This window comes from Eretmochelys imbricata, chromosome 4 (genome assembly GCF_965152235.1).
Source record: "Eretmochelys imbricata isolate rEreImb1 chromosome 4, rEreImb1.hap1, whole genome shotgun sequence".
NCBI classification, from domain to species: Eukaryota; Metazoa; Chordata; order Testudines; family Cheloniidae; genus Eretmochelys; species Eretmochelys imbricata.
The window spans coordinates 89,246,578-89,269,075 of NC_135575.1; the positions used below are offsets into that span (position 1 = coordinate 89,246,578).

The 22,498-nt window shown below is 40.5% G+C and overlaps 1 protein-coding gene across 2 annotated transcripts in view; it reads right to left on the reverse strand.

Annotated features, from left to right (window-relative positions):
* Positions 1–5,959: 5,959 nt before the first annotated feature.
* Positions 5,960–22,498, reverse strand: part of TUSC3 (tumor suppressor candidate 3) — a 282,259-nt gene continuing 265,720 nt past the window's right edge. For both annotated transcript variants that reach the window (XM_077814571.1, XM_077814572.1), the window contains exons 8-9: positions 15,197–15,271; positions 5,960–6,054 (exon numbers count right to left, since the gene is read on the reverse strand). In XM_077814571.1, the coding sequence (XP_077670697.1) occupies positions 5,960–6,054; positions 15,197–15,271 (170 nt within the window). The remainder of the gene's footprint in view (positions 6,055–15,196; positions 15,272–22,498) is intronic.

A 22,498-nucleotide genomic window follows, 5' to 3' on the forward strand; every position in this document is an offset into this window, starting at 1 on the left:
TCATAAAGTGGCAGAAAAAAATTCTCTTGATTTGTAGCTGTCTTCCAAAAGAGATTGTAAAAAGGCTCTTAAGAACATCTAGAACTGTGATATTTCATCTTGCAAATTATTGTTTATATCTCACAAAAATTGTTCCAGGCACTTTAGAGACAAGTGAGTAAACAAGGTCCCTATGAAAAGGGCATACAATGTTAATAGACATAGATACAAGGATAGAATATACCACAAAGTAAATGATTCAGCAGTGATGTTCAGCACACACATTTTGTTAGTTCCAAGAGCTATTTAGATAGTATTTAATATTTTAGTAATATTTGTTCCACCACATTCACTGCCAGCAAGAAACTGAGCTACTGTCTCCTACCTAGCCTTTACTGAAGGGTTTCTTCTAGAGATACTGGATAAATACATGCACCCCACCAACAGAAGGTAGGGAGGGTGACAATACAAACAATGTCTACTCTCCCTTACAGAGGTGAATGCCCTCACTGGTTCAGCTGACCTGCTGGAGTTTGCAAGCTGTTCCTCTTCTGCTAGCAAAGGTGAATCAAGCAAGTTATTCGCAAACATTCTTAGAGGGGAGGAATAGGGCTTGTCGGTCTGTTGGGAACAGAGTGTTTTGGGGAAGAACTTAAAGATGCAGAAGGTAGAGAGAGGAACATCGTAAACTAGGAAAGGAAAGTAATATTTTACTAGTGGTCTACTTTGGATCTGATTATCGTAATTCTTTGAAGATCAAGGTACGGTCGTTTCAAAACAAATATAAACGAGCACACAAACATCACTTTTTAAAAATGTCATAGTGTATTAACTGTCAGGGTTTGTGGACAAATAAATTTAGATAAGGCTGCAGGTATAGCAGCACCAATGGATGAGCATTTTTAATTGTATTGCTGTGTAGCAGGAAAGATGCACGTGGTATCTAACTAAGGGCTTGTCTTCACTACTGGGAGATCAACGCTGCTGTAATCGATGCAGTGGGTGTGGATTTAGCAGGTCTCGTGAAGACCTGGTAAATCGACAGCAGAGCATTCTCCGGTCGACTCCAGTACTCCAGCTCCCCGAAAAGAGTAATGTAAGTTGACCAGAGCATCTCCCATCGACGCAGCACAGTGAAGACACTGTGGTAAGTCGACCTAACCTACATCGACTTCAGCTATGTTATTCACATAGCTAGAGTAGTGTAACTTAGGTTGATTTACCTGGGTAGTGTAGACAAGCCTAACTCAGCAGAAAGGAGGTATAAAAACAGGCAAGACCACAGGAAATACAAGGCTGCCAGAGTATCTTCTCATTTGGGGTTTATCTCATGACACGATCTATGATGTTCAAAACCCTGAATAGTATTGGCTCTAGCTATCTAAAAGATCACATCTCCTGTGATGATGACCGCACGACAGATTTGTTCCATTGCAAAAATAAAACTGTCAATAAACAAGGAAGGCTTGTATCTGTCAGATGTATCTTCCACAAGAGCTAACCCATGGCAGTGGAACTCACTGTTTGTTGCCATAAGAACTTTCACCACCATGACCATGTTCAGAAATAAATGAAAAACCATTTTTTTATTTTTCCCACAAAAATGGTCTCCATCACATCACCATCCTCATACTTTATTTTTAAAAATAACTAAGCTAGTTCCTGTTGGTAGGGCTGGAAAAGAGAGTGGGTTTTATTTTTTTCTTCTTGTGGAAGGAGCTAAGATATCCCAGTGATAGAAGACAACATAAAAAAAAAGCCAAGAGAGTGCTAGTTATATATAGTCACATAGAACACTAGATCCAAGTCTAACACACAAAATGCCATGCTTTTTTGCTTTTGCAAAATGTAGCCAGATTCTAGGACACGTTGCAGATGTTTTTGAGATGATGGCAGAGAAGAATTAAATCAAAAACATTGGAGAAGAGAACAAGCCAAGCTCTCGCCTCTGACTGTTCTTGAATCAGATTCCAGTTCCATTCAATATAATGTCTTGTTAAAGGATAGAATGGATGTAACATTATGGTCTACTGAAATATACTACAACAATGAGAAAACTCATCATCTCACTTGTGCTGAGGGAGTGAGCAAAAGTAAAATAAAATAAAAGGCATAATGTCAGAAGAGTTTCAACTTTTTTTCCTCTTGTTTCATGGAAATGTTGCTGATGAGATTTTAATCACATTTAACTTGCGGGAAGTTTACAAAGTAGGAAGAAGTCTTGTTCCTTCTATGTATCATTTATAGTGATTTGCCAATGAATGTGAAGAAAGAACAAATGTAATAAAATGAATTATCTTTACTGAAATACTACGTAGGCATGTTAATAAAACTTAAAATCTTTTAGATTGAGATACCAAACATATTTTACATTTGCCAATATACAGTAATCAACGATTTTAAGCATGTAATTTAGATTAGTATGCATCCTTCCATGTTCTGAAGGGGGGTTTGAAAGAGGATGGAGCTAGGCTCTTTTCAGTGGGGCAGATGACAGAACGAGCAATGGTCTCAACTTGCAGTGGGGGAAGTCTAGGTTGGACATTAGAAAAAACTATTTCACTTGGAGGGTGATGAAACATGGAATGGGTTAGCTAGGGAGGTGGTGGAATCTCCATCCTGAGAGGTTTTTAAGCCCTGGCTTGACAAAGCCCTGGCTGGGATGATTTAGTTGGGGTTAGTCCTGCTTTCAGCAGGGGTTGGACTAGATGACCTCCTGAGGTCTCTTCCAACCCTAATCTTCTATGATTCTATGTTTTGTGTAGCAGGTAACAGCAGTTTAGGCTGCTCTACTTCAGAGTATGGTCATCCCTGTCCATGTGCACCTCTGGTTGGTAGTGCCTGATTAGGGCTTCTGCTCAGGGTAACAAGTGAAGGCCAATGACAAACTCAGCAGATGAGGGCCAAGTTCCCCAAACGCAGTGAAGGTGAATGAGCCATGACTATGGATCACATAGTGTAGAAGAGCCAGATATTCAGAATGGTTTTTCGTGCTCCCAGGAACCAATGGCATCTGATGGACTAGTTCCTAGGAAGTGGGATGGTGTCCCCCACATATAAAATTCCTCTATGTCTCCCATGCCTCAAGAAGACAGTGTGAAATGAAGGGGGGGAAAGCCACAACAGACTGTGACAATAGCACCAATATTAAAGTCCCCGCTATTATTGACTGCAGGAGGAGAGGCATGCTCCGCATGCATAGGACAAGTGTAACCCAAACCTCTTATAGGGAAGGTGCAGCCCCAATGATCCCAACTTCCTGGAAGTCCAAACCAGATTTTAGAGACACGTTCTCTGTCACCACATGGAACATATTAACCCTGAATGGCATTGGGTACATGACAGTTCATCAAAGAATTTATCTGTTAAAAGACAGTAATCGTCAGAATCAAAGAGCCCTGTGTACCATAACGACATCAAGTTACTGTAGAAGGCGAAACCATCTTCCATGCTGGTTGTCCACACCTAGCTCAAGGTATGGCACTTATTATTAGACAGCAGCTAGTATAGACTTTAACCACATAGAACCCCATCTCTCTGGGCTTACTCTATGTTTGGCTCCAACATCTTTGTGGACATTTATCTGTCATTATGGCCTATAAGCCAACAGAAAATGCATCATCTGTGAAAAGAACACATTCTACCACCAGCTAGTAGCAAATATCCAGTTAATTCCACCACATGACAGACTACTAGTGCATAGAGTATATAATGCCATAAGTTGCTGTGATTGAGCTGGGGAAGTATGAAAGGCCTTCCAAAAGTTACGGAATGGACCACGCTGCTTGACCTGATGGCATTCCAATCCAGGTGCTCAGAGATGCCTTGGAACCCAGTGAGCATCAGCCTGCATCAACGGTTCTTAGAAGTGTGGCCATCACACAAAGTACCAGCAGAATGGAAAGATGGCATCTAGTGGCCTTGTACAAAGGCAAAGGATATCACTCTAAGTGTTGCAACTACAGGCCAATCTCATTGTTACTGGTCTCTGGAAAGGTCTTTTATCATGCTCTGCTTGGTAGGATGCAGCCACTCCTTAACAGACATCACCCACAACAATCAGGGTTCATTGCTGGGTGATTGGCAATGGATGCTGTCCTTACCCTCCGGCTTCTGGCTGAGCTTCACCAAAAATGTAAACACTCACTTGACATGATATACATCTACATCAGATTGACTTTTGATTTGGTTGACAGATCGGATTTTGGTTCACACTGAAAGGAGTTGGCATTCCAGATATTCTAATCTACTGCACAATCTTCACATTGGTACTAGCGAGAGAGTGTGTGTTGGTTCACAGATTCACCACATTTCTATACAATCTCAGCTGTGTGGCAGGAATGCATCTTTACCCTGCCTATTCTGTCATGCTATTGACAGGATCCTTGGACTTGCTGCACCACACACTGGAATCAAGATTGGTCAAGAAGTGTTCTCAGACCAAGTCTATGCGGACGATGCTGCCCTGCTTGTGGAAAAGTCAGAATTTCAGCACTGTCCTCCAAGGTCTCCAAGATGTTGTCCACATTGTGGGGTTGAATGTCTCATGGTGGAAGACCAAGGTACAGAACCTTGCAGATGGGCCACCAAAATCCCTGGTGCAAGTGGGGGTAAGTACCATGGGTAGTGCTGACAAGTTCCACTACCTAGGCTGCAAGAAGAGTTTAAACGGTCACAACAAACCAGACATTCATTGATTAATATTTCTCACTGCTTCCTGCATGAAGTCCATGCTTATGGAAGCAAAAATGTCTATGCTGAGACAAAGTTCAGGATCTATCAAACCTGTGTACTACCCATATTGCTATAAAGGTCAGAAACCTGGACCCTCTTACAAGCAAACTTCGAGCAGTTAGAGACATTCCATGTTCACTGTCAGTGCCAAATCCTGAGCATAAAATGTTTTGACTTTGTGCAAAATGTCATAATCCTCACAGAGCTCTGACCTTCATTCAGGTGCTCATTCTATTCAAAAGTGTTACTGCACACTATTCTGCCATGTCACCAGCATGGACAAAAAAACCCTGGCCCACCATGCTCTCAAACTTCCTATTCATGCACACCCCGACTCTACTTGATGCCTACTGCGATTCCTGGCTACACAGGACTGAGCCAGATCTGCGAACTTCACTACACTATGTCTGATGCCACCATCAACCATGGTCACTCTGTCTGGTGCAATGGTTCTCAGTAGACTATGCATGTTGACACAACTTTCATGTTATTAAAGTAAAAAAAAATTAATAATCTGAAAATCAATTGAGGTGATATGTACACATTGTCTATTGAAAAACAGTGACAGCTGTGCTATGTTCACATTTCAGTGAAGATTTCACAGCAAAAAAGTTGTTTCTACACTTATTTCTAGCATGTATGTTCTTAACCACCCACTCTTGTATATTTAGAAGCCTTCATATAAATGCAGCACTAGCTATATTTTCCTGTCCCAAAGGTGGGGAAAAATTCTAACCCATTTGAGTTTGTGTATTCAGATCTGAAGTATTTGTGGTTTTAGTTCATATGGTATGTGAAGTTTCTTATGGAATGTTTTGACAGGGTGATTTATCCATTATAATGAATAAGGGTATTGCTTCTCAGTGCAGTAGAGAGAGCTTGTTTGAGAGCTGGTCTGAGATGTGGAATGAACTTCCACGGCTACTACTGATCATCACAGAGCTCATCATCTTCTACTCCAGGTGCATTATCTTTCATGGGCCCACTACAAAGAAATTCAGTCACTCACAAACACATCCTTTGACCTGTAAAGTGCAGCACAGCCGCTAAGACAATGGGTCAGCTACTTTTTTACATGTATCCAAACATCACTCTCTTCTTACTCATAGCTTGCTCCTGCTCCCATAGATATCAATGGCAAAATCCTTATTAACATCAAGGACAGCAGGATCAAGCCAATCTTTTGAACTTTTAAAAATACCTGGTACCGATTACAATATATAAATGGATTTAATAACATAAAAGATTACCTGTATGGATAGCCATGGTATTTGGAGCGGAATATCGACAGCAGGAAGCTGAAGAAGAAAACCACGAGACCCAGTCCTACCAGGCATATTACTGGAAAAAATATTAACTGTGTTTACTATCATATAAAAACATGGAAAAGATTAACATCTAATGTCTATACTAAGATTATTATTTATGTCAATCACTTACAAAGAAATTTGGCATAGTTCAGTACTCAAGTTTTGATATATTGCCTTATGATGTCCAGTATCTTCTAACAGGGCATCAAAACACTCATGGAAATTATTTATTTGTGGTTATTAAAAAAACCCTACTTATCAGTATAAGTGTATTATTGAGGCAAAAAGAACAGTAGTTTGCAGCTTGTGGATACAAACAGCTTGCTGGAGACTGTGGATATAGAAATCTTTGTAAATTATACATTTCAGGCAATGTAATCTCAGGTACTTGTTTGCCCTTTCTGGAAAATAAATTACACTTAGAATATCCTTTGAGTAATAGTACCACGTTCACATCATAACCTAATGTTAAAGTAAGTAGTAATGAAGGCAGTACAGGAGTTGCCTCATTTAGTTCTTATGTGGTTGAGAAGACTTTTATAGTCTTAGACCTGGTTTACATTTAAAACTTAGGTCAACATGGCTACCCCATTCTGCGGTGTGAAAAATGTGTCCGTCTGCACTATGGTGTTATGGCAGCACAGATAAAGTGACATAGCTATACTGCTGTCATAAATACAAAGGGAAGGGTAAACCCCTTTGAAATCCCTCCTGGCCAGGGGAAAGCTCCTCTCATCTGTAAGAAGGTTTAAGAAGGGTTAAGAAGCTAAAGGTAACCTCACTGGCACCTGACCAAAATGACCAATGAGGAGACAAGATACTTTCAAAAGCTGGGAGGAGGGAGAGAAACAAAGGGTCTGTGTGTCTGTCTATATTCTGTCTTTGCCGGGAATAGACCAGGAATGGAGTCTTGGAACTTTTAGTAAGTAATCTAGCTAGGTACGTGTTAGATTATGATTTCTTTAAATGGCTGAGAAAAGAACTGTGCTGAATAGAATAACTATTTCTGTCTGTGTATCTTTTTTGTAACTTAAGGTTTTGCCTAGAGGGGTTCTCTATGTTTTGAATCTAATTACCCTGTAAGGTATCTACCATCCTGATTTTACAGGAGGGATTTCTTTATTTCTATTTACTTCTATTTTTATTAAAAGTCTTCTTGTAAGAAAACTGAATGCTTTTTCATTGTTCTCAGATCCAAGGGTTTGGGTCTGTGGTCACCTCTGCAAATTGGTGAAGCTTTTTACCAAACCTTGTCCAGGAAGTGGGGTGCAAGGTTTTGGGAAGTATTTTAGGGGGAAAGACGTATCCAAACAGCTCTTCCCCAGTAACCGGTATTAGTTTGGTGGTGGTAGCAGCCAATCCAAGGACAAAGGGTGGAATATTTTGTACCTTAGGGAAGTTTTGACCTAAGCTGGTAAAGATAAGCTTAGGAGGTTTTTCATGCAGGTCCCCACATCTGTACCCTAGAGTTCAGAGTGGGGGAGGAACCTTGACAGCTGCTATAGTACCTGTAGTGAAGATATGGTCTAAGTCAGGTTCACGCAGAAAGATTGGAGGATTTGTGTAAGCAACCACCAAAGAGATTCCATTAGTAATATAGGTTTTTAAAAAAATCTGAATGAACAGAGTTTTATAACCTCAGTATAAACCGCTGTGTTCTCTTAATAGCCAACGCAGCACACCCTTATTTATATCAAACAGTCATGTGCCACAATATCTATTAAATACATTGAAAATTACTTTCATTATCCCCCCCAAAAATCAGTTCAACTCATTCAATATTCCCTTGATATCTGGGATAATCAAGAATGTCCTGTGTAAATTGGAATCTGAACTATCAGGGTTGTGTGGAAAAAAATCACATTATTCCTATTGAAATAAATGGGAGAAACCAATTGTTTTAGTTCATCTGGAAGACAAGAGGCAGAGAAAGGAATAAAAGTGAGAGAGAATAAATACCTTACTAAACTCAGGACAGGTCTAAACTACAAATTTGCATTGGTGCAGCTGCACCGCTGTAGCGCGTATGGTGAAGCTGCTCTAAGCTGACGGGAGAGAGCTCTCCCATTGGCTTAATAACTCCACCTCTGCCAGAGGTTGTAGTTATGGTGCTGTCTACACAGAGAGTCACAGTAGGTATAACTATGTTGCTCAGAGGGGTGGATTTTTCACACCTCTGAGGGTTGTCATTGTACCGCAGTAAGTATGCAGTATAGACACCAAGCCACAGAGTCATAAGTAGAGCAGTTGGAGAAAAAAAATCATTTTAAAATAGTTTAAAGAAGAACAAAAACATTTAGCAATTCCTCTTTGAGCAAAAAGAAGTGGTTAAAGGTATCTCTCTCTGATAAGTTCTAAAACTCTGGTGGTCAGACTATCAATTTGATTGCAGCATATGTCTTTAAGTGTTGAAGAGAAATATGAAAAATAATCAGTTATTTAACTTGGATTATAAACATAATTTGCAACACTGCTACTGTAGAGACAGCATCATACCTTAACAATCATGTTAGTTGCCTAGAATATAGGTTCTGATCCAACTCCAGTTGAAGTCAATGTAAAGATTCCTATTGACTTCAACAAAAGTAGGATCAGATGCTTGGAGAGAAATAATTGGAGGAACACCAAGGGACTAATCTGGTACCACTGAAGTCAAAGGGCATTTTGCCAATGACTTCCATGGGAGTAGGATCAAGTTCTAAATGCTGTAAGTGGTCACATTGTGCGGGTCTGGCAAGGGGCCAACTCAGCCGCAGGAATTCCTGGAGAAATTCTTCCTGACTCAACATTTACATGAGAAACTGAAAAAAATGAGGGCCTGATATTGAAAGGTGGTGATCACCAAAAACTGAAGGCAGTGGGAGATGCAAACACTCAGCACTTCTCAGAGTCAAGCTCTAAACATGTAGAATTTCAGTATCTCAATTAAATTATGACTTAAGCTTATTGCCATATTATATGTATCATATTAGGCTGTGATACAGAAGAATCTCTTTTTGAAGGACATTGAAAGACATCTACCAATGTTGTCACCGATAAGAGCTGATGAAAGGACAGTATACCTGTCCCCTTCAAGTCCTCATGCCTGGGGTGGAGCTCTGTGAGAGTATTGGCATTTCCACAGTTCAGTAATTTTATAAAATTAAATCATTATCTGTTAATAATACACACATCACAGGATTGCATCACAAGATAATTAGCCTCCTTTTTTAATAAAAAAAAAAGGTTGGTAAGTGCCAGTTCAATAAATATGATGAGACTGTCAATTGAATGGACTTGACTAACCCTAATAGGAATTTTAACTTTTTCCAAAAAACAGTTTAGCAATTATGCTATAATAAATATATAGTTTGGTATGTTACAATTGACATGGCAGCTCTTTAAATGGCAGATGACAGCTGGCAACTTTCATTATTTCCTCATTTCCTTTTAAACCAGAAAACAACATGTTAGGACATTTTCAGACACTGCCTCTCCCTACCACGTAAGGGCCAGATTTTGCCATCCTTATCAGATTGAGTAAAACTTTGTTCTGTGAGCATTAACATTTATTTCAATGGAAATGCTTGTAAAGTAAGGTACTATTCATCATGAGTAAGAAAGGCAGAATCTGGCACTCGTGTAATACAGACTCACAAATCCAAGAAATAAGATCAGAGAGCTACAGTCAAATTTAAATCAAGCAACCGTCTATTTTGACACTGATGGTAAGTTAGGGACTGAGGATAAATTTTTCAAAATTATCTTAGCAGCCTATGTCCTATTGAAGGAGATCTGAGAATCACTGTAGACAGCTTGATGAAAAGGGAGGATAGTGCAAAGACCTCCCTTTATACTGGGGGATGAGGAAATACCTTCAATAAAACCCTCTTCCCCTTTCCTGTGAAGGAACACATAGAAGAGCTATGGAACCAAGAGCTCAGAGGGACTGAACCTTCTGGTATAGAGTGCTCTCATGAGATAGGTCCCTGAACAGGGATGAGGAGAGTTGGTGGGTGGGTGGGCAGGAGAGGAAGTCAAGTGTGTAGCCCATCTCTACAATGTTCAATACCTACTGGTCTGAGGTGACCAGAAATGACAGAAATGCCATACAGAGGAGATGATACAGGGCTGGGTAGCAAGTGGCATGCTGTCTCACAGACTCATAGACTTCAAGGTCAGAAGGGACCATTATGATCATCTAGTCTGACCTCCTGCACAATGTAGGCCACAGAATCTCACCCACCCACTCCTGTAACAAGACCCTGACCTATGTCTGAGCTATTGAAGTCCTCAACTCGTGGTTTAAAGACTTCAAGGTGCAGAGAATCCTCCAGCAAGTGACCTGGGCCCCATGCTGCAGAGGAAGGCGAAAAACCCCCATGACTTCTGCCAATCTGCCCTGGAGGAAAATTTTTTCCCAACCCGAAATATGGTGATCAGCTAAACCCTGAGCATGTGGGCAAGAATCACCAGCCAGACACCTAGGAAAGAATTCTCTGTAGTAACTCAGATCCCACCCTATCTAGTGTCCCATCACAGGCCATTGGGCATATTTACTGCTAATAGTCAAAGATCAATTAATTGCCAAAATTAGGCTATTCCATCATACCATCCCCTCCATAAACTTATCAAGCTTAGTCTTGAAGCCAGATATGTCTTTTGCCGCCACTGCTCCCCTTGGAAGACTATTCCAGAACTTCACTCCTCTGATGGTTAGAAACATTCGTCCTGATGGCCAGTTTATATCCATTTGTTCTTGTGTCCACATTGGTACTAAGCTTAAATAATTCCTTTCCCTCCCTGATATTTATCCCTCTGATATATTTATAGAGAGCAATCATATCACCCTCAGCCTTCTTTTGGTTAGGCTAAACAAGCAAAGCTCCTTGAGTCTCCTTTCATAAGACAGGTTTTCCATTCCTCGGATCATCCTAGTAGCTGTTCTCTGTACCCGTTCCAGTTTGAATTCATCTTTCTTAAACATGGGAGACCAGAACTGCACACAATATTCCAGATGAGGTCTCACCAGTGCCTTGTATAACGGTACTAAAACCTCCTTATCTCTACTGGAAATACCTCACCTGATGCATCCCAAGACCGCATTAGCTTTTTTCATGCCCATATCACACTGGCGGCTCATAATCATCCTGTGACCAACCAATACTCTGAGGACCTTCTCCTTCTCTGTTACTTCCAAGTGATCCACCCCCAGTTTATAACAAAAAATCTTGTTATTAATCCCTAAATACATGACCTTGAACTTTTCACTATTAAATTTCATCCTATTACTATTACTCCAGTTTACAAGGTCATCCAGATCTTCCTGTATGACATCCCGATCCCTCTCTGTATTGGCAATACCTCCTAGCTTCATGTCATCTGCAACATGTGTTATTTGCACATTTCCACTTTTTCTGCCAAAGTCAGTAATAAAAAGATTAAATAAGATTGGTCCCAAAACCGATCCCTGAGGAACTCCACTAGTAACCTCCTTCCAGCCTGACAGTTCACCTTTCAGTATGACCCGTTGTACTCTCCCCTTTAACCGGTTCCTTATCCACCTTTCAATTTTCATATTGATCCCCACCTTTTCCAATTTAGCTAATAATTCCCCATGTGGAACCATATCAAATGCCTTACTGAAATCAAGGTAAATTAGATCCACTGTCTTTGGGAGTGGAATCAAATCTGCTGCCTGGTTGTAGAGAATGAGGGACAGTGGGATGTAGTGGCCAATCCTGAGGGCCTTCTCCCTGAAGCCTTCCGCCCCTTTCTGGCATACTGGAGTGGTCTATATTGTGGTCTATAGTAGAGGGCCTGCTTATCTGCTGTGACAAAGTTCCTGCTCTACCTTGGTGGGTCTTGCGCTTATTGGCGGATCTGCTCGCCTTGGAGCTTCACGGCAGCTCTCAGCTTGGCCGTTTTTCTGAATTCACAGTCCAGACTGACTCCTCCTGTGTCTGACCAGGAGTTGGGAGGATTGGGGGGAACCCCGGGCCCGCCCTCTACTCCGGGTTCCAGCCCAGGGCCCTGTGGAATGCAGCTGTCTAGAGTCCCTCCTGGAACAGCTCTGCGACAGCTACAACTCCCTGGGCTACTTCCCCATGGCCTCCTCCCAACACCTTCTTTATCCTCACCATAGGTCCTTCCTCCTGGTGTCTGATAATGTTGTACACCTCAGTCCTCCAACAGTCCGCGTTCTCACTCTCAGCTCCTAGTGCCTCTTGCTCCCAACTCCTCACACGCACACCACAAACTGATGTGAGCTTCTTTTTAAAACCCAGGTGCTCTGATTAGTCTGCCTTAATTGATTCTAGCAGCTTCTTGATTGCCTGCAGGTGTTCTAATCAGCCTGTCTTAATTGTCTCCAGAAGGTTCCTGATTGTTCTGGAACCTTCCCTGTTACCTTATCCAGGGAAAAGGGACCTACTTAGCCTGGGGCTAATATATCTGCCTTCTATTACTCTCCTATAGCCACCTGGCCCGACCCTGTCACAATGCAGAGACCTGAAGTGCTGTCTGGGGTGATGGCTGATGGCTGTCTGGGGTGGGGCTGCAGAACCCCAAGGACTTGAGTGTGGCCTTACAGTCCTCCAGTGATTTCATGGCCTCATCCATCTAATCATGAAACAAAGAGGAACCTTCAAAGTGCAGATCCTTGACTGTGGTCAGCAGATCCTGGATGCTATGTGCACAGCATCTAAGGCCACCTGGAGGACTGTTTTAGACACCAGCTTCCCTTCAAACACCAAAGTCCAGAATTCACCCTTGAATTCTCATGGGGAACTATCCACAAAGCACCCCACGACACTCCATATTTTGCCAGGATGGCCTGGTTGTTGAATATCCTCATTTTGGGGCTTGAGGTGAGAATATGATTTCCATGCCCTTCTGCTCCTCATCCCTTGTCATCAATTTCTGTTGGCCCTGATGGGTTTTCACTTGCTGCTGTCACAACTAATTAGTCCAGTACTGGGTTTGAGAAAAATTGCTCGTAGCCCATAGTTCATATCTGGTACCACCTGTTGGACTGCTTTGAAGTTGGAGCTACAAATACAGAATTTGCCATAAGACCTTCACTGGCTCCAGCAGTCTCTCATTAATGCTTATCACTATGCAACCTGGTACCAATGAGTGCAATATATCAAGCAGCATATGAGGCACTTTTCTGCGCCTTTTCTATAGGGATCTCTAAATTTGCCACTACTGACAATATACATCCTGGAAGACCATATGGTCCTCCAGTACAGGTGATGCCTAGTGCAGCAACTGGAAGTTTTGTCTGGTACCTGCTGAGAGATTTCTGACTCCTGTGATTGCAGTTCCTACAGTTCCTCTTCTGGACCATGCAGAGGGGATGGTGCTCTCCCATCCACAGGGAAGTTGACCTGAACCTACAGTGTGCTAGGGACGGTAGGCCCAAGACAAACTGAGGCACCCATGGCATCCACACCTTAAAGTGAAATGGCACCAGAGGCCATGGAGGCTGGGTCATGGTTCTGGTATGGATCAGTACTGGCATCACAATCTTCTTGAAGCTGAGCTCCCCTACCCAGAGGAGGTGGTGTGTGTGTGTGTGAGAGAGAGAGAGAGATCCAGCTGAACCCCTGGGTATGGTTGGGGATGACTGTGGGCTGTCCCCCAAGTCCAAGGATGACAGGTATCACTCTTCCTGGGGCAGGGGAGCTCTCACTGACATTGGCGATACCAGCACCAAGCCTGTGGATGGCCTTCTGTGCCTCTTCTCTCCTGAGGACCTCTGTTCGGCATCCAGTCAATCCCAATGTTTTCTCCGCGCCAAGGCCAACTTAGAGAGTGCCTCATTTTGAAGATGCATGGGGCACAGACCTTGAGGCCTGGGAACTGGAGTCTGAGTTCAGTCACATGGACTTCTCCATAAGGGATGCCCTCAAGCAAGACTCCCTCAAACACTGGTTCCATTTTGAGAAATAACTTGCAGATCAAACATATACCCAGAATATGCCCCTCACCAAGGCAAAGTAGACACCTTGTTTGGCCATCATTGAGAGGCATGATGACCTTGCAAATGAGGCAGTGCTTGAAGCTTAGGGACTCGTGGTCTGCCATGCAGAACTGAAGGTGGTACTAGTCCTATTGATGACCTGTGGTCCCATTGGTCCTGAGGACGAGCTAGCTAAAGAGATAAGTAACTCTGAAAGGACCTGCTGCGACATACATCATGGCAGTAAGAAGGAACTGAGTGTGAGGCAGCTCTACCCTTTATACGCTCATTGAATGCATGAGGAAGCAAAGGATGCATACTCTGTCCCCAGTCACAGCTAACTAGAAAGTTCTCTGATGCATCTGCACTGGATGTTCACTCATCAGCAGCTGTGGAATTATATGGACTATCACTCGAACCACCACCAGAGTTATCATCATTAATGACTGTACATTTTTGAAGGGATGCTAAATCTTAGGCTTCAGGTCTTAAACAGTCTCTAACCTTAAGCGATTAGGATGAGAACTATTTTGGAAGATTATCCCACATCTGCTTACTGCAAAGCACTGAAACATCTGGTACTGGCCAATGTTGGAGACAGGTTATTATACTGAACTAGATGAGTCTGATCCAGTATAAAATTCCTATTTTCCAATGAAAGTAAATGGGGACTCAAGATTCTAAATGCCTAAATCATTTTTGAAAACAGGACTTAGGTGCTTTTGCAACTGCTACCTTAAGTCTCACTGACTTGCAATAGGACTTAGGCTCCTATATTAATTAGGTGCTTTTGAAAATGTTACCCTTTGGCTCCTAAGTCACTTACGACTTGTCTATACATAAAAATGTCACTGCTTTAACTATACCCTTATAGTTAGAGCAGTGCAACTCACGTAGTGTGGATGCAATTATATAAGTATATAAGTATAAAAATGTTTTATACTGGCATAGGTATTTCCATATGAGAAGATCATAAGGCTATATGGGTATAAAGTACCTTTATGCTGCTATAAATGTGTCCATACTAGGAGTCGGACTTGTATTATTTTCTAAAATAAATCACACCACTAACTGAAATAGTTATACTAGTACAAAAACTGCGTGCAGACCAGGCCTTAGGCACTTTTGAAAACTTTAACCTGCGTGGCAATTCTAACCTTTGTGTTTTCACAAAATGCCTACAATAAGTAAAATTCAGAGATCCTACAAATTATACTAAATGACTTACTTCTCCTTTTTCCAACATCCCCTTTGGAAGTAGCAGCTTCATTCAGAAGAACCATTCCCATGGTGATAGCAGCATCTATACAGTTGTTGTTAAGGAAACAGCAGAAATATGGATGCCTCAGAAATCCATAGTGCATCTGTAAACTAAGGTTTTCATTTTATATAAACCAAAAATATCAAAAATGCTCTATTCCATAAATAGATTGCAAATTTATTCAAAACTGTAGGGAGACAAATATTTAGATGTAGTGATCATTTCCATTGTGTAAGCTGCATTTAGTAATCTACTTTGTGTGTTATTAAAGTTAGCAACATGTAGCTTTACATAAAACTCATAAAACATTTTAGAACAGAAGTAAGATTTGAAAGATTTAAAAGGGATCAGGTTGGAGCAATGATGTTTTGTATTTATGTAATTATAAAAAAAACATAAGCCAAACTATGTGAAATTGAGAAAGCAAAGTAATTTTGCCAGTGCAGAATGAATACTGGCAGAAAACACATGCAGTGCACATACATATAATTCTGTTAATTCATTGATTAATTGATACAAACTGAAGCAGTTGACTACATGCAGCACACCCTCTTCAGTGCTTTCAGAGGTACAGGATCTCTATGCTGAAATACTGGTTAATATTTTGTTCATCTTAGAAAAATCTCAATCAAGAAAGTTTTTTGTCACTTGCATTTTTATTGTCTAATTACAAGCTTTACAAGTGCAAACAAGTGCATAATGATAAAACAATTTAACTAATTTAGTATGATCCTCAGCCATTCACTTAATTGTTTGAAACTATCAATGAAAAGGAATTACTACTGTACTTAACATCTGTTCTGAACGGGAGGCATGCATGAATGCTATATTGAAAGATGGAGTGCACAATACATTCTGGAAGTTGTATTTGTAATCAGCCATTTAAAGAAATAAGAAAGTCACTGGTACACTATGTACCTAAAGATATTTTTTGGCCAATATTATTTTTGCTGTAAAAAGCTTTGGTTAACTTACTTCAACAGTATATTAGTATGTTACAATCTCGTTTATGTTTTTATTCCAAATACAGTTGAGAGTATTTTAACATCTGTTGCCCACACAGTAGCATAACACGCCTCCATCCATCTCCAGCTCTCCTCTCCTCTGAGCCCTGGCTTGTCTTGGTGCTCTATAATTGCTTCTACAAGTACCTCTTATTGAAGAGATCACTTCTACAGAGGACTTCATTAGAATATCAGTGTTTTGCAATTCTATCCACTCACTTTTCAAAATAACCTCTTGTGCTGGTACTATGCTCCTGGGAATGACAGCGAGGAGCTTGCCATCACCTCTGAAGTTACTATACTGATTTGGATAGCAAAAAGCATAACTTGCTTACATGTGTCTGGAGGGGCAACCCAATGTTAAAAGATACTTACTTCTCTAATGAGCAAGAAACAGAATATAAAACCAAAGGTAACTCTCTAATACAGTTTGTAAAAAAACAATTTTATTAGTGTTACTATTCCAGGTTTAGATGTGGGAGAAGACAGACCAACTATAAAATTAAAGAGAGGAGAAATTGTTACAGACTTATGGGATAAATGTACAGCAGACATTTCAAACATGCCACATCTATGAACATCACCTGTATCTAATAACATACCATAAAGAGCTCTAAAAGACTCCCCGGAGCCATCTATCCCTTACTGCAGTGGGTCTCAACCAGAAGTATATGCACCTCTGGTGGTATGCAGAGGTCTTTCAGGGGGTAGCAACTCATCTAGATCAGTGTTTCTCAACGTGGAGGTTGCAGCCCTTAGGGGGTCCTGGGATGGGTTTAAGGAGATCGCAGGGCCAACATTACAGGGTAGCAAGCAAGGCAACTGCCCGTGGCCCCATGCCACAGGGAGCCCCACAAAGCTAAGTTACATAGTTCAGGCCTGAAGCCTGGGGTTGAGACTTCAGACAAGGCTCACTAGTGAAAAACAAGCTCAAGTATCACACTGAAATGTAAGCACAATATATATATTCCAATCAATGTATTTTATAATTATATGGTAAAAATGAGAAAGTAAGCAATTTTTCAGTAATAGTGTGCTGTGATACTTTTGTATTTTTATGTCTAATTTTGTAAGCAAGTAGTTTTTAAGGGAGGTGAAACTTGGGGCATGCGAGACAAATCAGACTCCTGAAAGTGATACAGTAATCTGGAAAGGTTAAGAACCACTGCCCTATTGATTCCATTGAATGCAGACCCTGGTATTCTTCATACTTGCCTAAGTTTTATTTCTCAAAAATAAACCATGTCTGAAGTTTTAGGTACAATACCCTATTTCAAGGGACTTAAGCACATTCTTAAGTACTTCACTGAATAAGCATGTGATTGTCTACATGCTTAAAGTGAAGCACATGCTTAAGTGTTTTGCAAAGTTCCAATTATCAACAATGGAAGAAGGGTTAATGGAAGTTGGAACTGAAAAATATTGTACGAGCCTCTACTGTATCTGTGATAATAAGCAGAAAGAACTGTAGAAATGCAAATAGCATCTGATGGGGAAAAAAAGAAATTCTAACAAACCATCAGGATTAATTCATGTCATATTTTATTATGACGACACTATATTGCTATTTGGAGATACAGCGATGGGATAAAACACTACATCTCACTTAGCTCTCTATTAAGTTTGCTCATATGAAGTGGTCAACTGCTTTCAGAAACAATCAGTAAAGTGGAATTAAATTTCTGTTAAGAAAAGAAATAATATTGCCAACACATAATCTCATTATGTAGATAAAGGAATTGTATTAAAGTATTAAAAGCTGCACATATTAAATACTGCAAAGTTTTCCAAATTTCAGCTTAACAAGCTTTCCCTAAGGGTGCAGAATCTGGGCTGTTTCAAAGTGAACCCTACTCGAATTATTGCTTAGCTTCTTATCTAATAACCATTACTCTATCTAAATACAAATAGCAAAAATTAAGTTGAATTCATGTTCCAGATTTGATTGAAGCTGGAAAAAGCAAGGATATTCACAGATAAGACTGTTCTGACCTTAACTCACCTCTTCGTGCACAAGAAACAGGCAAAGAGCTTGAAGTAGTGTGAAATCTTACATTCCATACAGGCTGCAACAGGAGTGTGATAAGTAGCTGCCATTATTCAGAATTCCTTACTGTTTAATATCAGACAGCGTTACGAAGTTTTCTTCCTATTTCTTAAAAGAACAGATGTGAAAATGTCAAAAAAAAGATCAAAATAAAACTCTTCTGATCTAGTCCTTGAGTCTTTTGGGCCCAGTGCTTCAGCTGCTGAAAGTTTTGATTTCTTATACTGATACTGAAACAGTTCTTTGGAAATGATGTAGTGTCAACTTTTAGCTCTAGTTTTGTGCATGTACTTGCTACTCACGTTCATCCATTTGCTGAAGGTGTGTGCATTAAAAGCAGTATAAGCCATACAGTTAGAAGTTTATTTTCCTCTCCATCACATTTTGGGACTGATCCTGCTTCACTGAAGTCTTGCTTACAACACTCCTGCTAATACATCCCAGAATGGTGTTCACTTTTTTTGCAACAGCATTACACTGTTGACTCATATCTAGCTTGTGGTCTACTATGACCACCAGATCCCTTTCTGCAGTACTCCTTCCTAGACAGTCATTTCCCAGTTTGTATGAGTGCAACTGATTGTTCCTTCCCAAATGGAGTACTTTGCATTTGTCCTTATTGAATTTCATCCTGTTTACTTCAGACCATTTCTCCATTTTGTCCAGATCATTTTGAATTTTGATCCTGCACTTGCAACCCTTCCCAGCTTGGCATCATCCACAAACTTTATAAGTGTACTTATTGCCATTTTCTAAATCATTGATTTGAAGATATTGAACAGAACTGGACCCAGAACTGATCCCTGCGGGACCCCACTTGTTATGCCCTTCCAGCATGACTCTGAACAATGGATAACTGCTCTCTGGGAATGGTTTTCCAACCAGTTCTGCACCCACCTTACAGTAGTTCCATCTAGACTGCATTTCCATAGTTTATTCATGAAAGGTCATGCGAGACAATATCAAAAGCTTTACTAAAATCAAGATATACCATGTCTACCGCTTCTCCCCATTCACAAGTCTTGTTACCTTGTTAAAGAAAGCTATCAGGTTGGTTTGACACGATTTGTTTTTGACAAATCTATGCTGACTGTTACATATCACCTTATTATCTTCTAGATGTTTGCAAACGGATTGCTTAATTATTTGCTCCATTATCTTTCTGGGTAAAGTAGTTAGACTGACTGGTCTGTAATTCCTGGGTTGTCCTTATTTCCCTTTTAATAGATGGGCACTATATTTGCCTTTTTCCAGTTTTCTGGAATCTCTCCCGTCTTCCCTGACTTTTCAAAGACAATTGCTAATGGCTCAGATATTTCTTCAGTCAGCTCCTTGAGTAATCTTGGATGCATTTCATCAGGCCCTGGTGACTTCAAGACATCTAATTTTTCCAAGTAATTTGTAACTTGTTCTTTCCCTATTTTAGCCTCTTCTCATCCTACCTCATTGTCACTGGCATTCGTTACGTCAGATGTCCAATCACTACCAACCTTCTTGGTGAAAACCAAAACAAAGAAGTCATTAAGCACATCTGCCATTTCCACATTTTTTGTTATTTCCCACCCCTCATTGAGTAACGGGCCTATCCTGTCCTTGGTCTTCCTCTTGCTTTAATATATTTGCAGAATGTTTTCTTGTTACCCTTTATGTCTCTAGCTAGGTTGATCTCATTTTGTGCCTTGGCCTTTCAAATTTTGTCCCTACATACTTACGTTATTTGTTTATATTCATCCTTTGTAATTTAATGTAGTTTCCACTTTTTGTAGGACTCTTTTTTGATTTTTAGATGGTTGAAAATATCCTGGTTAAGTTAGGGTGGTCTCTTGACATACTTCCTATCTTTCCTACGCAGTGGGATGGTTTCCTCTCGTGCCCCTAATAGTGTCTCTTTGAAAAACTGCCATCTTCACTTGTTTTTTCCCCTTAGACTTGTTTCCCATGGGATCTTACCTACCAACTCCCTGAATTTGCTAAAGTCTGCCTTCTTGAAATCCATTGTCTTTACTTTGCTGTTCTCCCTTCTACCATTACTGAGAATCATGAACTATATCATTTCATGATCACTTTCACCCAAGCTGCCTTCCACTTTCAAATTCTGAACCAGTTCCTCCATATTTCTAAAGCAGAGTATGGAATGAACCAAGAAAGATTAAACAAAAAGGGCTGGAGACAAAGATGCCACTGGTGTTTCTGCTCCAGTCTTCTTTTTACAAATGAAATGACTGGTGGTGTTTCTGTCCTTGTACTATTAGGTCTGTTAAGGGGTGATACCTGCTTAACCAAATACAGCGTACACTGAGAGACCCAGCAGTGCTTTTAGTATCTTTAACTTTAGCTTGGTCAGAAAAACAAATAAAGGGTTGAGGGGGGGACAATTTTTTCCAGGAGCCCCAAGGAGAGTCTGTCTAGGTTCCAGAAAGTTGGACCAGGGGATTCAGCCAATGAATAAATGAGTCATGGCCAAAACAAAAAAAATACTGTAGTTTTTTCATGTGGCCCACCAACCTCCCACCACAAAACAAAGTCTTACATAGTCACTACTAACAAACAAAAACTGAAAAAGAATTACAGTGCCCATCAGCAAGTACTCTTTCTAGAACAGAAGTTCCAGTTTCCTTGTCTCCTTTTACTTTTATTCCATTTTTCTACAGTTAGGAAAAACAGTTATTGATAGGAGAATCTCACTTTTGTGCAAAGCAGAATGCTCTTTGGGTGAGGTAATGTCAAGAGAGTTCTTTTGCTGTGGATCTTTAGCCAGCCTTATTTGTTGATTTTTTTCAGCCTCACATCATTGCTTTTTAAGCTTCACTTGCATTGTTACCTTTTTGCTTCAGCTGTTGCTTTTTAGCTGCAGTCAATATTGTTGAATTTAGGCTTCACATGGCTGGCTTTTAGCTTCAATGACAGTAGCTTCACATCATCACATTTTAGCATTGGGCACATCATTTACTTTAACTCCACGATGATGAGTGAAAAATTCAATCATACTGAATTGTGGTTTCAGTGATATCACTGGCTTCATAACACAGAATATTAGCTTCTGTCATTATTTTCAGCCCTTATTTCCAACATTATTTTCTAGGTCATCTTGCTTTTAAAAAAAAAAAATATGCCACAAAAGGAGAATGTCAATTCTAACTAGGAAAACACTTCTCTACAATATAATTTCCTTCTAACACAATAGAATTTAAGTTTTTGTAATCATTTATCGATCTCTTGGACAGTTTTCCATCACAAGCTGCTTAGATTTTCTTGGTTTTTTTAAAATCTTCTTTACAGTGCATCGCAGAAATGTAGCATTCAGCTAATTTTGCTAGAATATACAGACTGATATGCCTAGCAATAGTTCCAAATTCCAATTTTCACAGTTTGGGATAAATATACCTCTGCATAGTGTTTTGTTTTGTTGGGGGATTTTTTGGTGTAAAATCCAGTGTAATCTTTTCCTCTACACATTTCTAATTTAAAATGGTTTAAATTTTACATATTTTTAAAGATCCTGATACCCATTTTTCCCAGTGGATAGAATCTGCTCACAGCAACTAACAAGACATTGTTCAGTAAGTACAGTGAAAAATGGTACTGAAAAGTTTCATACTGGAGGAGAAATAGCTTTCTATTGGGATAACAATAATAAGCAGGTTCACCTACAAAATCCAGGGGAAAAAGATTAATTCAAATAGTAAGGGTTTGTATTTGAACAGACACCCCAAAATAAGGATGTCAAGTAAAAAATATCTGGAGTATAGAAATAATATGGGACAGCATCCACAAATGCCTTGGAGTGTACAGAGACCATTAACCTTTTTAGTAATAAGCTTTAGATAGTTTCTATCATCATGCTCTAATAGACAATGCCATAACCATTAATTTCACCCAAACTGCGCAAGAGAAGGAGAACAGGATGGGTCAGAGCAGTGGTTCCCAAACTTGTTCTGCCGCTCGTGCAGGGAAAGCCCCTGGCGGGCCGAGCTGGTTTGTTTACCTGCCCCGTCTGCAGGTTCTGCCAATCGCGGCTCCCAGTGGCCGCGGTTCGCCGCTCCAGGCCAATGGGAGCTGCTGGAAGCGTCGCGGGCCGAGGGACATACTGGCCGCCACTCCTGTTCTATTCCTGTTCTATCTCCTGTTCTATCCCCGGCAAAAGCAGCATACAGACAGAAACAGACCCTTTGTTTTTCTCCCTCCTCCCAGCTTTTGAAAGTGTCTTGTCTCCTCATT